This window comes from Biomphalaria glabrata, chromosome 6 (genome assembly GCF_947242115.1).
Source record: "Biomphalaria glabrata chromosome 6, xgBioGlab47.1, whole genome shotgun sequence".
Lineage (NCBI taxonomy): Eukaryota > Metazoa > Mollusca > Gastropoda > Planorbidae > Biomphalaria > Biomphalaria glabrata.
The window spans coordinates 51387213-51404241 of NC_074716.1; the positions used below are offsets into that span (position 1 = coordinate 51387213).

Consider the following 17029-nt stretch of genomic DNA (forward strand, 5'->3'; position numbering starts at 1 on the left):
CCCGTCCCCCTCGAGTTCCGAATACAAGGGGACAGCAGTCAACAGACTAGGCAACAAAAAGTTTAGCTTCTTTCCCCTTTTTTTTTTCACCTCACACATCGTCTGCGAACAATACTTCCGTTTATTTTTCATCGATTCAAAAGAAGGGCTTGAGCCGCGAAAAGCTTCGTTCTATTTGATTTTCATGCTTGAGATATTTGTTTTAGGTGGCTTTAAAAGGAAGAACACAAAAGTTGTGTATTCCCCATGTACAGACCAAAAAAAAAAAATATAGTGGCCCATCTTTTTTTATTATTCTTTTTTTTTTTTTTTACAATAAATCAAAAAGAGAAAGAAAAATGGTAGTGCTGCTTTTGACGAATGATTACAGTGTCTCTTTTAGGGGACTTAAGACACAAGATGGATTTAGTGACTAGGATTTAGTGACTATGGTCACAGTGACTAGAATGTAACAAGAATGTGTCTGGAGAGGGGACACTTTTATACGAAGGGCCAAACTAGAAGGTATATTTATTTCGCGGATTGCAATTTTATATACTCAGATCGGCAATTTTTAGCGCCCCCCCCCCGAAAGGGAAATAATAGGCGCTATTAGTTTTGTGTGGTCTGTCTGTCCGTCCGTCCGTCACTCCCATTTAGATCTCGTAAACTAGAAAACATATTGAAAATCCGACATCATGATTTTTTAGAATTTTCAAAAGTTCTGATGCAACGGCTACTTTTTTCTTTTCTGAAAGCGAAATATTTAATTTGTAAAATCAACTATGCAAGCAGGTTTTTTTTTTTTTTCATAAAAACACACTATTTTTACAACTATTCATTATTAAAAGTAACAAACACAAACATGTAACAAACAAGCATTAAACAAACGGTTTTAGATTTTTTTGTCAAAATGTTTTCTTCTTTTTTTTTAACGAATGAATTGATACGTTAAGTAAGTTCTTTCATACTAACTACTACATTTACACAAAAAAAAAATGTTTACTTTTTTTTTTCAAGAGAAAAAATCTATTTAATATGCATATAAGTGGAACATAATTTAAAACAACAATTAATAAGTACATAATATTTTTTTTAAACTTCAAAATTAAAGAAGCACCACAAAACAAAACGAGGCAAGTATACTGAACTAGACTTCACATTGCAATGCAGAGATGTCTGTATTTTGATATGAGAAATCGAAACTAGTACAACGGAAATGACGTGCCCCTTTCTATTTTTTTTTCACAGCTCGATGACGTCATTTAGGGGAAAAGAATTACTCAACTGGCGTTAATGGAATGGGGGCCACGTGACAAGGAGAAAAATTTCAGGAATAGAACTGGACCTTCCCCACCCCCACCCTTTTCCATGAAAATGAATTCTGGGACACATGCTCGTTGGAATGGGTCAAGGTCAGTTTGAATATCATTTGTAACGAGTTGAGTTGGGGGAAACGCATGCAGAGAGAGAGACAGAGAGAGAGAGAGACAGACAGACAGACAGACAGAAAGAGAGAGAGAGACAGAGAGAGACAGAGAGAGAGACAGAGAGAGAGAGACAGAGAAGGAGAGACAGAGAGAGAGACAGAGAGAGAGACAGAGAGAGAGACAGAGAGAGAGACAGAGAGAGAGACAGAGAGAGAGAGATGACTGTGAGAGAGAGACAGAGAGAGAGACAGAGAGAGAGAGACAGAGAGAGAGAGACAGAGAGAGAGAGAGAGACAGAGAGAGAGACAGACAGAGAAAGAGAGAGAGAGATGACTGAGAGAGAGAGACAGAGAGAGAGACAGAGACAGAGAGAGAGAGAGAGAGACAGAGAGAGACAGGGGGAGAGAGAGACAGAGAGAGAGAGAGAGAATGAAAAAACAAAGATCGCAAACCTCCATTTACAGATAATCTCTTCAGCCTCCCTCTTCCTCTTTCCCTCTTTCATTGGAGTACATGCCCTTTAAAAACAGACTATCTGTGCAAGGAGAGGGCAAAGTCTGGTATCGTCTGTGCGTGCATGTGTTTAGCGGCGAGGGAGAGAGAGAGAGAGAGAGAGAGAGAGAGAGAGAGAAGAAAGTAACAAATCAATGTAATCTGATGGCCCGTGATAAAATGTCCCGTTTCATTAGCAATAAGAACGCGAGCTTTGGGGAGGGCTCGTGAATTTCGTAACTTTTTAATTTTTTTTCTTTAATGTAACGAAGTTCAGAACAGTTTGAGCGAAATCTTTTTGAATTGATTACACAGACAGACAAATAGACACACCAGCGTGTCTAAGATAGACAGGGTCGGATTAACCTTTAGGTAACACAGGCTATAACTAAGAGCCCTGTTATGGAGTGTGCGTGTGTGTGTGTGTGTGTGTTTCTATGGTGACGTTGATAGTGTTATGACGATTGGTCGGTGGCTGTGCAGTGAAAATGATGAAATTGGAGCTGATATCTATAATAGTTTTTAATGTTGATAAGGGAGACGACCCAGAGATTAGAAACAGCAAAGACGGTTTTTGTGTGTGTGCGTGTGTGGTTAGTTAGATTTAGTTTAAAATACTATTTTATACTATTACTACCGCATTTATTTCACCTCAAACTAAAATTCTCTAAATTTTAATACAAGTTATATGTATTTTGTAGTTTGTTTAAGTTATTTAAAGTTCTAACAATTAAAAATACAATACGGTTACGTCGGTTTAGTTGTGCTAGTTGCAAGACTAGATATTTTGTAATTACAGGAGGGACTACATGCCCGGGGACAAGAAAGGGGGGGGGGCTAAAAAACAAAGACGTAAAAATGTATCCGAATTTCGACGGGTCATAAACGTCACAAGAATCTTACTATTAAATATTTCTCGTATTCTTATTCTTCTAGCCAGCTTTATTGCTGCTGAGCTGTCAGCTCTTTTGCAGACTGTGCCAAGGAAAAAAAGTGTGCTGTTTTCTTCAGTTGTTCAGCACTGCCGTACAGGGTGTTGGTTATGTTGGGCTGTAGTGGAAGTAGGGTCTGCCTAAGGTGGATTAGGAAGGGTCATTCAAATAGGATATGGTTTACGGTTTCATAAGGATGGATGCGGTGTCTAGAAAGGGGAGTTGTGTAAGTTTTATTTTATTGAGATGGTAATTTAACAGAGGTGTGTGTCCTGTCCTTAGTTGGAAGATTATAGATTGCTCTTTGCGGGGGAGGAAGTTAATACTGTCCATACTGTCCAGTTTGTTAGGCATGTTCATTTCTTTGTACATGGCTCTGCCTGTGTTTCCTGTTGCCCATTGGTTGAGACACTATTTTAAAGATATTAAATTTACAAGAACTCTCCTTTTTTTCACCTCTAAAATAGACCATGCTTTTAGATATAAGTATTTTCATTTATAAGTGCATCTTTATTAAAACTTTCGAAAGAGTGTAAAAATACTGCCCGGGTCCTCCAAATACTTAAATCCGGCCCTGACTATTTGTCTGGTGCTACAAGTCAACGACCGACAGCAACAAGCCACCCCCTCCCCCCCCCCCCCAAAGAAATATTTAGATCTAACATATAATATCTGGACTGATAAAGGGCCCTAAATGGCCTCGCACCTCAAATAGCTTATGACCTTTTCAAAGTCTAAATAGACAATGACAGAGAGAGTATGGGATCCCTTCTTAGATTACATTTGATAAGATAGACAAATAGGCATATAGTATGAAGGATCTAGACTTGAGTAAACTTCACAGAATGTTGAAAGCCCACTTCCTCGGTGTGCGTAAATAACTGACTGACTATTTAACTAACAATCATACTTACTAAGTGAGTGATTCACTAGTGCAATCAATAGCTAGTTAATAAACTGTCTCACTAATTAATAAACTTTCTCACTAACTGTCACAACAACATTCGGATGGTATGACGTCACGATGTGTTGTGATGCCGGGGATTTTATTTGAATTCAATAGTTAACAAAAAATGAAGATCTAGAATCACAATTGACAATTCTTTGATAAAACAAAACTCTGGAACTTTATTCAAATACAACGTAAGTACAGTTTATGTACAAATTACAAATCAATGAGCATGGAACATATACAAAGGCTTTTCAAACAGAGCTCTTAGAAACGTGACTAGCTACAAGGACTTAATATTATCGACTGACTTTACTTTCTTACTACCGCCAATTCTCTGGCGCTAACTCTTTTCAAAAATGTCTTTGTTTAAATTCAAATCAACCAATAGATTTCAAACATACTAATTAAGTCCCTTGGGTAAATCCTGACTTGAATGACAAGTGTCTAAATTTGAGGATTAAATCCCGAGACTCATGTCGAGGGCTTATATTTCTTTTAAATAAGAAATGTACACACAATTCTATAATGTGATCTGTGACATATTACCCCCCTCTCCATTTAGCATTTGTATGGTAATAGAAATGCTCATATGTATAAAAATTATTTAAATATACACAAAATACCATACATGAAATTATAGAAAAATGGTTGAGGTAACATATGACAAAATAAAGTCAACTTGGAGATAAAAAAAATGTAAATGCAGTGAATAAAATTATTGATGACTTTGAACACCTGTTTCACTATACAAGTGGTTATGAAAATGAGACAATGCTTGTCATGAACAATATCAAAAGTTGTACAAAGCATAAATCTTGAATTGAATAAGTTATGAAGCTTCATGATGAAATTAAAATATGACATTATAACTCATTTGTGAAAATGTGTACATGGAAAAAAATATATTGCATATGAAAAATTGACATAGAAAAATAATTGTGATAGTACATGACAATCTTCTGAGAAAATAATACTCAATGTGATATAAATCTCAACATGAAAAATTCCAATTGTCTGTCATGTATCTGTACTATCATAATAGGATATATGCAATAATATTCGACCGGAAATAAAATACCTGAAATAAAATGCACATGATTTAAAAATTAAAATGTCTGATGCATGTCATATGCAAAGATGCTGAAACATAATAAACAAAGTATCTTGAATGAGTGACCTTCCTCAGTGGGTTGCTTGGTGCTAAAAATAAATGTAACATCTGATATAGAATACCTGTGGAAAAAATGAGTAGACAAATTGATTAGGTTCAACTGAATACTGTTCTTCCTTGACGAGTATGAATGATAATGGATCAAGTGGCACTAAATATGCTATAGTACATATGTAGAGTAGAAATGTAAAGTTCGGAACCTTTCTGAATTGCCGTCATGGATGTGCATGTGCGTTTTCTAAACTTGAAGAAAAGGTCTTTCAGTTTATGAAGCTGTTGTCTCCATGTCATAATGATCTCACAGATAATGTCTGATTGAACCGCGTTTGAGTTTGGTGAAAGTAAGAACTGTCCGAAACCAAAACTCAATTTTCTGGTTGATGAACTTTGACGCTGTAGAACAATGGTAGCAGAATGCTTTGCATTAGAATGTTCAATAGAGCAATGACTGAACATGTCTGAGTTCAATCGGTCAGTACAGCAATGTTGAAGAAGTTCATTTGTTCCTTTCTGAAGAAAAGTTGCCCCTTGAGTAGAAGGAGGATGAAACTTTGTGTTGTCAATGTTGTTGCTCTCTGAGTTTCTTTCAAATTGCAGTACTGGAAATGTTTCAGAAACACTGGTAAAGAAATCTGCATGGTCTGGAAACACTTTAGTGTCTTTCACTGTTTGTAGTGTTATGTCATCCAGAGTGATGACCTTTGGAATGTCACTTTGATTTGCTGCTGCTATGTCATTCAGAGTGATGACCTTGGGAATGTCAATGTTATTTGATGTCGGTAATGAAACATCTATCTCAGGAATGGGTGTTGATGATGTTTCTTCTTCCTCAGGAATAGTTGCTAAGCTTGTAAAATGTTCAACTTCTGCCTTGATGTCTTCATTATCTGTTTCATGGTAATGTTCAAACATATGAACATGAAATACTTTGGTAACCTTGTTGACATTGATTTCATAAAGCAGGTTGGAAATCTTTCTGATGATGTGGAAAGGACCTTGCCATTTGTAAAACAGTTTGTTACTGAAATCTGGTAACAGTAATTTGACTTGATCTCCTTGAGCAAAATATCTTGATTTCATGTGTTCATGTAATATTCTTTGACTTTCAATGTTCTTGGTTGTAATGGCTTCTTGAGTTGACTCACATTCTTTCAGATGAGGAATACTTGTATGAGTGGTAGAGTCAAGTTGAAAAGTTTTTCTTTTGTCTGGTATAGCCAAAGTTGATTGAGTATAAGTTTCTTTAGTTTCTGCTTCTGGTTCTTGAGACTTGTCTTGATTGTAGCAAGAATTTTCAATGAATACCATAGTATTGGTAGATAATGATGCAGATGCAGTCTTATTCAAGTCTTGATGCATGAAGTCATCATGTGTGAAATATGACTTGTCTTGATGTACTTCAGTTTGACCAGTTAGAGTTCTTGTATCATTGCTAGAGACTCTGGGCATGTCGTCTTGTTCTTCAAAGTTCAACAATGGACGTTCGGGAATTGGAGGTGGACTTATGACCGGTAGGGATGGGCTTGATGTAACTGGGGGTGTCCATGTTGAGTGTTCTTGATTGTTGCTGGCTACTGGACTAGTAACTGGTTCTGTTGCATTCTGCATAACTTGAGTAACTGAGGTAGCCATGTGATTATTTTGGCTAACTTGTTTAGGTGCCAAATGTTCTTGTTGTCTGGACATGGATCTTGTCATTACTGCTAAACATTTTTGACCTTGCTGTATGGCATTTGTACATTCAGTAAGTTCTTGAGGAGTGCATTCTTTAACTCCTTCTATGTTTCCAATGATTAGGTCCACTGGTAAATTGGGTGTTACTAATGCTTTTGTTTGACCACTGAAGAATGGTGTGGTAACATAAATGATGGCTTCAGGCAACTTGCTGACAGTTCCGTTGAATGCAGTGGCTTGGACGTGGTTGCCTGTGAAACGGTTTGCGTGTACGAAGCGTTCATGTACTAATGTGGACGTGCTTCCGGTGTCACGAAGAACTTCCACCTTCTTGTCTCCTACAAAGCCTGGATAAAATTTGAGACCATTGGACTTTGCAATGACTGTCATAGTTGAGTGCTCATTGTAATAGCTTCTGTTATATGAGCTTCTGTTTGGCATATATTGTGGTCTGGAGTCCTGTGAATGACTTCTGTAGCGAGGTTTGTTGTTATCTGGTTTATTATTTCTAGGTGCTTTGTTGAGATTGTATTGCTCTCTATTGCTGTATCTTTGAGTTGGTGATGTGGGTCTATCAAAATTTTGATTTTTGGAGACTGCCTGTTTTTTCCAACATTCATGAGTTTGGTGACCCTTTTTATGGCAAAATGAACATTCTGTGGTTCTGCTGCGGCATTGAGATGTGAAATGCCCTAGTTTATGACATTTGTTGCATTTGATTTTGTCATCTGACTGATATCTTGCATTTTTGTCTTGAGCAAAGCAGACAAAATTTTCTTCAACAGATGGTTTGACTGACTTGTTTGGATAGGCTGCTCTATATTGTCTGATGATCTTGGTTAATGTCTGTATATCAGTAGGATTTCTCTCTATAATGTAGGATTGAATATCTTCTGAGTGAGCATGGGTGATGTTGTCGATAATAATATGTTGACGAAGAGCTTGGTAACTTTCTTCTATTTTCGCCATGGATACCCATCTATCAAACCACATTGACATATTAGCTACAAAAATTTGAGGATCATCATTTTGCTGTGGCCTTTCATTATAGAATTTCTTTCTATAGTTGGCTGAGGTTGCTCCGTATTGGCGCAGTAGAGCTTCCTTGATATCAGAGTAAGTGCTGCGTTCATTGATGGACAGTTGTGAGCAAATGTTGACAGCTTTGCCAGTCAAAAGGGTGAGGAGTGAGCTCGACCAATGTGCTTCAGGTAGACCGGATGTTGTAGCTATTTCTTCAAATCTTATGAGATACGAGTCCATATTGTCAATGTTTTCGTTGAAAGCCGATATTTTGTTCATTAATCTGTATTTGTCAAACATACTTGAGTGACCTTGAATTGGAATGCTTTCTTTATTTTGCCTTTCGAATTCCATTTTTTCTTTTTCGTGTTGCCTTTGTTTCTCGGCTTCTTGCCTTTGTTTCTCGGCTTCTTGCAATTTTTTTTCTTCTAATTGCATGCGTTTTTCAGATTCTTGTTCTTGATATTCTTTCTCTTCTTGTTTCTCTGCCCACTGGTCTGGCTTTGAAATTTGCTTTTCTTTGGCAAATTCTATTAATTCGAAGAATCGTTGTGTTCTAGAACTGGAAGCCATATTTAATTTCTTTGTTAGTTTCTTGTATTGGAGCAAAATGTTCAATATCTGGATTTTGGCTTTATCTCAGATATAATAATAATATAGATCTATTGAGCCGATGTACTTTTTACTGGTTTAACAGTTGGTTAAATCTGGTCTTCTTTATAACGCCAGTTATTTGATTTACTGGTCTTTTTTATACTGCCAGTTATTTGCTTTACTGGTCTTTTATATTGCCAGTTATTTGCTTTACTGGTCTTTTTTATAATGCCAGTTATTTACTTTACTGGTCTTTTTATAATGCCAGTTATTTGACTTACTGGTCTTTTAATAACGCCAGTTAGTATGTATATTGGTCTTATTCCTTTTGCCAATTACATATAATAATAGTTTTCGTGAGTTAGACGTAACTCTAACGAAAATCTTTATAAAAGAATTATCGATAACCAACTGACCTGTTAAACACAGAAATTCTGTCCTCCGTTAAATAAGAATGAAGTTCCTTTGAAGAGTTTAGAAATTGGTCCCAGATCTAGATCTTGAATAAATTTCGTTAAAAGTTGTCCATGAACTTTTGTTAGTCGGAGAGTGCCAAATATGTCACAACAACATTCGGATGGTATGACGTCACGATGTGTTGTGATGCCGGGGATTTTATTTGAATTCAATAGTTAACAAAAAATGAAGATCTAGAATCACAATTGACAATTCTTTGATAAAACAAAACTCTGGAACTTTATTCAAATACAACGTAAGTACAGTTTATGTACAAATTACAAATCAATGAGCATGGAACATATACAAAGGCTTTTCAAACAGAGCTCTTAGAAACGTGACTAGCTACAAGGACTTAATATTATCGACTGACTTTACTTTCTTACTACCGCCAATTCTCTGGCGCTAACTCTTTTCAAAAATGTCTTTGTTTAAATTCAAATCAACCAATAGATTTCAAACATACTAATTAAGTCCCTTGGGTAAATCCTGACTTGAATGACAAGTGTCTAAATTTGAGGATTAAATCCCGAGACTCATGTCGAGGGCTTATATTTCTTTTAAATAAGAAATGTACACACAATTCTATAATGTGATCTGTGACACTAACATTCTTTTATGTGTGTATAAATAAAGCTGGTAAACTTTTTCTTAAATAACATTTCTAAAGAGATGACTCTTACCTTCTAGGATATTAACAGCTATTATAATCAATCCGTGTGTAAACAGTCCGATAAGAAATCGTCCCATTCCTGAATGGGTCTAGTATTCCACTTTGAATCAAGATCAGGACACGCTGCATCCAACATGCTGTCAAGCGCAGCTCATATCACAATTCTGGTTATATGAATATAAAATGCTCTAGTTGATCAAATTTATATCCACATTTTTTTTTGTGCATGAATCAGGTGATAAACTCTACGAATAGCTTGATTTCAATTGTTTTTTAGACTGTACATACTGATGAGCTCTAAAAGTAATTGAGTAATTTCCCTTTCTCCGATCTCCAATTTTAGTTAGCCAATTGACCAAGTTGTCGATGGTCAAGACAAATCAAGCATCTTGTGTTTCACTGTGAACTTTAACCTTTCCCAAACAACCTTCAAAAGACATGAACAGACTCTTTGGAGCTAGGAGATTCAAAGATCAACTTTCAGATCTGTGAAATGAGAAAAACATTTTGAAATTATAATAAATGATAAAAATATACACCACAGACCTATATATATTATACCTTGACTGGAAAACGGAACCAATTTCTTATCTGATATTGATCAGATCACAGACCTATATATATAAATTGTTATGTATATCACTTTTTTTTTAAAGCAGTAATGGAAGTCTGGGCGATAAATCTTTTCTGTCTTTAATTTTCAAAGTTTAGAAATAATGCAATACCCTTTTGCGGATATTGAATAGAATGGGCTGATAAACTCAGAACTAAATTTTCACGCAAATCTTTGAAATAAAGACATTTCCTGTTAGTTTCCATTAAGATGTTTCGAAAATCCTAGACCGAAATAATTCAAGCCTGTTGATTTTAATCATCTTATGTACCTTTAAATTGATTGATTACCTAGATCTTTCTAGATTATGTATCTAAAAATTGCAAAATAATAATTATGAGACGAGAGTACTGTTATTTTCAATGTTCAATTACTAGATCTAGATCTAAAAATTAAATTATATGTTACATAGGTTAGGGTTGAAAAACAACAACTTTACTTCTTATAGCTACTTTACAAAACAATACTTAGTTTCAGCTTTTTGGAAGTTTTTCACGACATTTTTGTGTATTTTTAGAGATGTCCATGTCCAGTCTAGGTGTAATATATGTCTGATTTAGACATTATGCGCAGTAATACAATATACACGCAATTTACAGTAACACAACATATTCAGAACAGGGGCGGACTGGGTGTCAAAATCGGCCCGGGCATTTTAACACCATGCCGCCCACAAAGAGTATATCATGATGGGCAGCTAATCATACCTGTCCTCAAAATCATTATGTTAGATTTGAGAATGTATAGAAAACTGTGCGCATGCATACAGTGAACTCTATATCTTTATAAGAAATATAGGCCCTATGTGTGGGCCCTAAAAGGTGAAGCCTACTAGTGGCACTGTCTACGGATGTAGGCTATTAACTTATTTCGAAAAATGTGTTACATTAAATAAGTATTACATTGTAGTGTAGATTCTGTAAAAGATTTGTTTTAACATGACACTCAGATGGTCCCTTTTTATAAGAAACTATTATCAAACCTTTAACGATCTAATACGTACAATAGTGGCATACTTGCGGCCCTTTCGGTGGCCCAACAGGCCCATTTGGGTACCAGCCCACCGGGCATTTGCCCGAATGCTCATATAGCCAGTCCTCCCCTGATTCAGAATGAGCAGTAATATGCACCGAATCACAATACTACAACATTCTCAAACAGACTGCGATGGGGCTATTACTTACAGTCATTTCCTGAAAGGAAAGAGAAGACCACAGGAACAATGGATCAATAAAGTAAAAGTGACACTCTATGAAGACCTAAATATCAAAATCACCAGGTTTTAGAATAGGCGCCAAATTGACATAGCTAGCTTTCTTAACGGACTCGCACTGCTTTGAACAGCCATACAAGAGTCAAATGTCATTAATCAATGATTAATCTTGAGTATAATATTTAAGAGCATAAAGTTTCACTATTTGTAACCTATTCTCACTTTTTATAACCTGTATTCTCACTATTTAGTATAAATAGCATCATTAATTGCCTATACAAGAGCTGCCACTAAATACATTAGAGCAGCGGTTCTCAACCTTTTAAGCTCGGCGACCCCTTTTTACAATCCCCTACTGCCGCGACCCCCCCCCCCAACACACACATACAGAAATAGAAGAGTAGACAATAACAATCCATATTTTCAATGGTCTTAGGCGACCCCTGGCGAATCGTCAATCGACCCCCAGGGGGGTCGCGACCCACAGGTTGAGAACCCCTGCATTAGAGCTTAATGTTAAATACATATCAATAGCTGCAATCTAATGTGTCACAATTTTGTAACTAGCGCAATTACTTAGGGCGTAGAATGTCAATATTTGGAACAAAGTCATTTTTGTTTAGTACCTCGAATCGCAGTGGAAAGCCGTAATCTAGATGTCGTTTTTATTACAAAGCTTATATCAACTCCGTCTGTCAGGTAAAAAGTGTGTACACGTCATTTCTCCCACACCCAATCGCGGATCAAGTTCGAAATTTCGCACAATTATTTCTGTTACCTGACAACGCAACAATCAATTTTTTAAAAATGAGCCCTTTTCTTAACTGGTCCAGACAAGTGATTGGATCATACGAACATTGTATTAGAGAACGAACAATGCATTAGAGAACGAACAATGCATTAGAGAACGAACATTGCATTAGAGAAAGAACATTGCATTAGAGAACGAACATTGCATTAGAGAACGAACATCCCATTACAGAAAAAACATTGCACCAGAGAACGAACATTGAATTAGAGAACGAACATTCCATTAGAGAATGAACATTCCATTAGAGAACGAACATTGCACCAGAGAACGAACATTGCACCAGAGAACGAACATCGCATTAGAATACGAACATTGCATCAGAGAACGAACATTGCATCAGAGGACGAACATTGCATTAGAGAACGAACGATACAATCACGTTCCTTATTGCATACGTGAGGACAAAGTCGTGAAATGGATCGTACTCTTCAAGTGCAATTTGAGCTGTGAACGCGTTCCTCTAGTCAGGAAAACCAACGACATGATTCGTAGTCTCTACTTAGCACCTCTCTGCGCCCTTTGGCGCATAGGGTGCAAAGTCTCTCCACATTGATGATTTCCCCCAGCCTCTACCCAACTTTTGTCTACGGATTTCAGGTCTTCTAAGAAGGTGCGTTGTCATTTTATCTAAGTGGACTCGGTTAACACAATGATACGAGTATAACCTAATGGTAATTTTTTTTAGGGAAAGTATTATAAGTTATGAATCATGAGGCTTAGAGTTGATATGTTATTCTACAAACACCGCATCACAACCGAGCCCCACGATGACTTGCTGACCACTGTAGTAAAACGCAAACTAAAACTTTATGGCCGTATCACAAGGTCCTCAGGGATCGCAAAGACCTTCCTTCAGGGAACAGTACCAGGAATATTAAGAAGAGGCAGAAAGTGAAAACAAATGGAAGATAACATAAAAGAATGAAAGGTTATAACCTAATGGTAATTTGTTTAGGGAAAGTATTATACGTTATGGATCATGAGGCTTAGAGCTGATATGTTATTCTACAAACACCGCATCACAACCGAGCCCCACGATGACCTGCTGACCACTGTAGTAAAACGCAAACTAAAACTTTATGGCCGTATCACAAGGTCCTCAGGGATCGCAAAGACCTTCCTTCAGGGAACAGTACCAGGAATATTAAGAAGAGGGAGACAGTGAAAGCAAAAAATTGTAAGACAACATAAAAGAATGAAAGAGATTCTATTTAAGACAAAACATCGATAGGAATGGAGAAAGGCAGTCAAATGATCCTACATGGTGCCCCAACGGTTCAACAGACTAAGGGATAGTGTAAAAATGTTGTTCTTAGCACAAATAACTCTTTAGCCTGTATATAGTAAACGTACCGACTATTACCTTAGCACACAACACTGGGTCTAAATGTTTATTTGCCAAAGTATGATATCCTCAAGGCTGTTTCCTAGAAGTAAACCCACAGAGACACAGACGGAAGCACAGTTGATATCCTCAAAGCTATTCGCTAGAATTAAACCCTCAGAGACATGTTAACAGAAGCACAGTTGAAGCAACACATCTCTGGTCTAGACGTGTTTCTTCGAGGCGTTCAAGCACGGGCTGGGAGACCTCGGGTTCGAACCCCCCCCCCCACCTCTTTTATCAAAACAATAGTTTCAATCATGTTGATTCACGCTCATAGAGTTTTAGTGTGTCTGTGTGTCTGTGTGTAGTGTGTCTGTGTGTCTGTGTGTCTGTGTGTAGTGTGTCTTATAAGTAAGGGGAAACAGGAAGCAAAGGCTTAGTTAGCAATATGGCTGGCTGGATGGCTGCCTGGTCGTGCGGTTTGCGCGCTGGACTGTCGTTCGGATTTATCGACGGTCGAGGGTTCAAACCCTGCCCGCTCCCATCCCCCCGTCGTCCTGCGGGAGGTTTGGACTAGGAAGTAAACTATCTTCAACTCTGAAGGAACATCCGAAACATGTAGAACATTTTGAACATATGATGCAACTCTCCACTAAAATCGTCTGTTCCGTCTTTTTAAAGTTAAACACGCCACTGGTTGTGTGTATGTGTGTGGTGTGTGTGTTTGTGGTGTATGTGTGGTGTGTGTGTGTGTGTGTTCGAGTATTCTCCTCGTGACGCACCAAGAAACTGAATGAACGTGGGGAGGCAGGACACGTGTCAGCCAAAAGGAAAGGGGGGTGGTGGGGGTTTCATTTCAACACTTCACGTAAGTTGGATAATGAATAACTGTCTGCACTGTCTAGCCGCAGGTCAAGACTCTAAGGTCAAGATGACATACAGTGACCTAAGTTGGCCAGATACATAAGTCATTAATAAACATCCATTATTTCACTAATTAATTCTAAGACAACGAAATGAACTGTACTACCACATGAGGTCTCGTCGTTTGACAAATTTTTAGACTTGAACTTCCACCAAACGCAAAATGAAATCACAGAACTGTCTCTAGGGCCAACTTCTCAAACCACAAACTGCACGATGACTTCACTGGGGTCATTGACTCGAGCAGAGCAGACGACATTTCAACGGGGACACTGGGATGTCAATCTATTCACTTTTCAATTCAAAAGAGCGCCTTGGAAGAACATAAATCGTTTAGAGACTACTCTACATGTTAATACCATAGACATAAATAAATATAGACTGGCCGAAGGAAGTAACTTCATGTAACTTGAAAACATGTATATCTATTGTATTCGGATTTCCGAATTTAAAAAATTGCATGATCTTCAGTCTTAGAGATTAAAAAAAAACACTAGTGAAAATAATGTAATACTTAGACCTCTTATATAGGTTATGGCTGAAATAGATATGAATACTTAACTTTTATACTGCTCATAAATGCTGTATAATAAAGTACACAAAATTGCAAGTCACAAATTTTCGTTTCATAAAACTCTTTAATCGGCCAGTCTATATTTATTTATGTCTAAGGTTAATACACAGGGATGTCAATCTATTCACTTTTCAATTCAAAAGAGCGCTTTGAAAGAACATAATTCGTTTAGAGACATGTTTACATGTTACAAGGACATGCACTCCTATTTGTTTGTTCTCATTTATCATGTAAGAGTCTTCAGGTGGCTAGTACAATATCTGAGATGAACTGCGCAATGTTTTCCGGATCAAACGGCTCTCCTTATAGGGGTGTATTTGGGCCAGTGTCTTTTTCGGGCCTCTTAACGAAGAATGCAGTTTTGAAGGAAAAGATCGGCGCTCTCTGGTGACACTCCGCAATGGTGAATTTCACATGTCCCAATGTTCAGCTTCCGGAACATATGTTATCTCATTCTGGTGTATCCGGTTCTGATGTGACAAAATAGACGTTGGTCGTGTCGGTATAGCTTAGGCGTCTTATTTCTTGTGAACTAGTTCGTTTTCCATTTATTTTATTGACTCTTCATTTCTTCTGAATATAAGTGCAATTTTCACAAACCTTATATCAACTCACTTTGTCTGTCTGTCTGTCGGGTAAAAAGTGTATACACGTTATTTTTCACACAAATACATTCTCGGATCAAGTTGAAACTTCGCACAAATAATTATTGACATATACAAGACATGAATCAATTAAAAAAAAAACAATGGGACAATTAATTACTGGTAATTAATTTATTTTGTTTAATGGAAACTAATATTTCAGTATTCACAGATATGGCTAAATTTGTTGGGTTTGGTCCCCTTAAATAATTGTTAACGTTATTTCTCCCTCAGACATTCTCCAATCAAGTTGATACTTTAGCAAAATTATTTACTGTACCTAACACATCAAGAATCAACAAATAAAAATACTCAATTAGCCAATTAATTATTGGTAATGAATTATTTTGTTTGATATCGAATAAGGGAAATAACTTGTACATTATTGATAGATATAGTTTTAAGGACGAAGTTCTTCCCCTTTAGATAAGCTTTTGTTTTCTTTTTAAAGGACATTTCACATTCTGCTCGTTCGATTGTGTATACCTTCTCCTAATGAAGTTCAATAAATTTTAGTTTTCATGTCAGAAACTCAAAAACTTCAGAATCTTAGAGAAACGAGGCAACAATTTGTTTTTGGAAAAAAAAAAGATGAAGTAATATTTCTTATTTTAATATGTTTTAATTAATATGTATAAGTGCTCCTTCATTTGAACCTAGAACGGGTTGCCTGAATCAGACAACTTGTAAACTGTTTGGTTGAAAAAATGTCTGACATGTTTTTGGGTGTTCCTTCAGAGTTGAAGATTAATGCACATCCTAGTCCAAACCTCCCGCAGGACGACGGGGGGATGGCAGAGGGCAGGGTTTGAACCCAAGACCATCGAGACGACCGAACGATATTGCAGCGTGCACCAAAACAACAAATATAATGAAAATCTATCTAAAACTAAATCTATCTAAAACTAAATCTGTCTAAAACTAAATCTATCTAAAACTAAATTTCTTTTTCAATATCTATTGGGAAGCGTGGTCGAGAGGCTAAACTAAATCTATTTTAAACTAAATCTATCTAAAACTAAATCTGTCTAAAACTAAATCTATCTAAAACTAAATCTATATAAAACTAAATCTATCTAAAACTAAATCTGTCTAAAACTAAATCTATCTAAAACTAAATTTCTTTTCCAATATCTATTGGGAAGCGTGGTCGAGACGCTAAGTACGTTTGAACTTGGCTTGGCTTGGCTACCTATGAGGTTCGACACCCGACTCGAGCAGAGTTGTGTTTACTGAGCGCCTAAAGGCAGCACGGAAGCAAATGTGAATGGACCATAGCGCTCTGAGCATTCTATAGACATTAAAGAAGCGCTATATAAAAGCTAAAATAATAATTACAAATAATTAAACAAAATAATAATGTTATAAGTAAAGCGAATGCGTGAATGTAAAAATAGTATGAATGGAGCTATTAAAATAGCTAATCGACCTATATCCTATATTGGCATTGATGGTCCAAGTAGCCCGGAGGTCCACAAATGAGATAGTATCGTCGCGCTCTAAGCATGCTATTTAGCATGAAAGTAGCGCTATAAAAAAAGCTATAA

General features: G+C 36.8%; 1 protein-coding gene across 1 annotated transcript in view; it reads right to left on the reverse strand.

Moving 5' to 3' along the window:
* Positions 1 to 17029, reverse strand: part of LOC106055847 (protein kinase C-binding protein NELL1-like) — a 229561-nt gene that overhangs the window by 195463 nt on the left and 17069 nt on the right. The window contains exon 2 of the mRNA XM_056031489.1: positions 9387 to 9862. Within this exon, the coding sequence (XP_055887464.1) occupies positions 9387 to 9453 (67 nt within the window). The 5' untranslated portion in view covers positions 9454 to 9862. The remainder of the gene's footprint in view (positions 1 to 9386; positions 9863 to 17029) is intronic.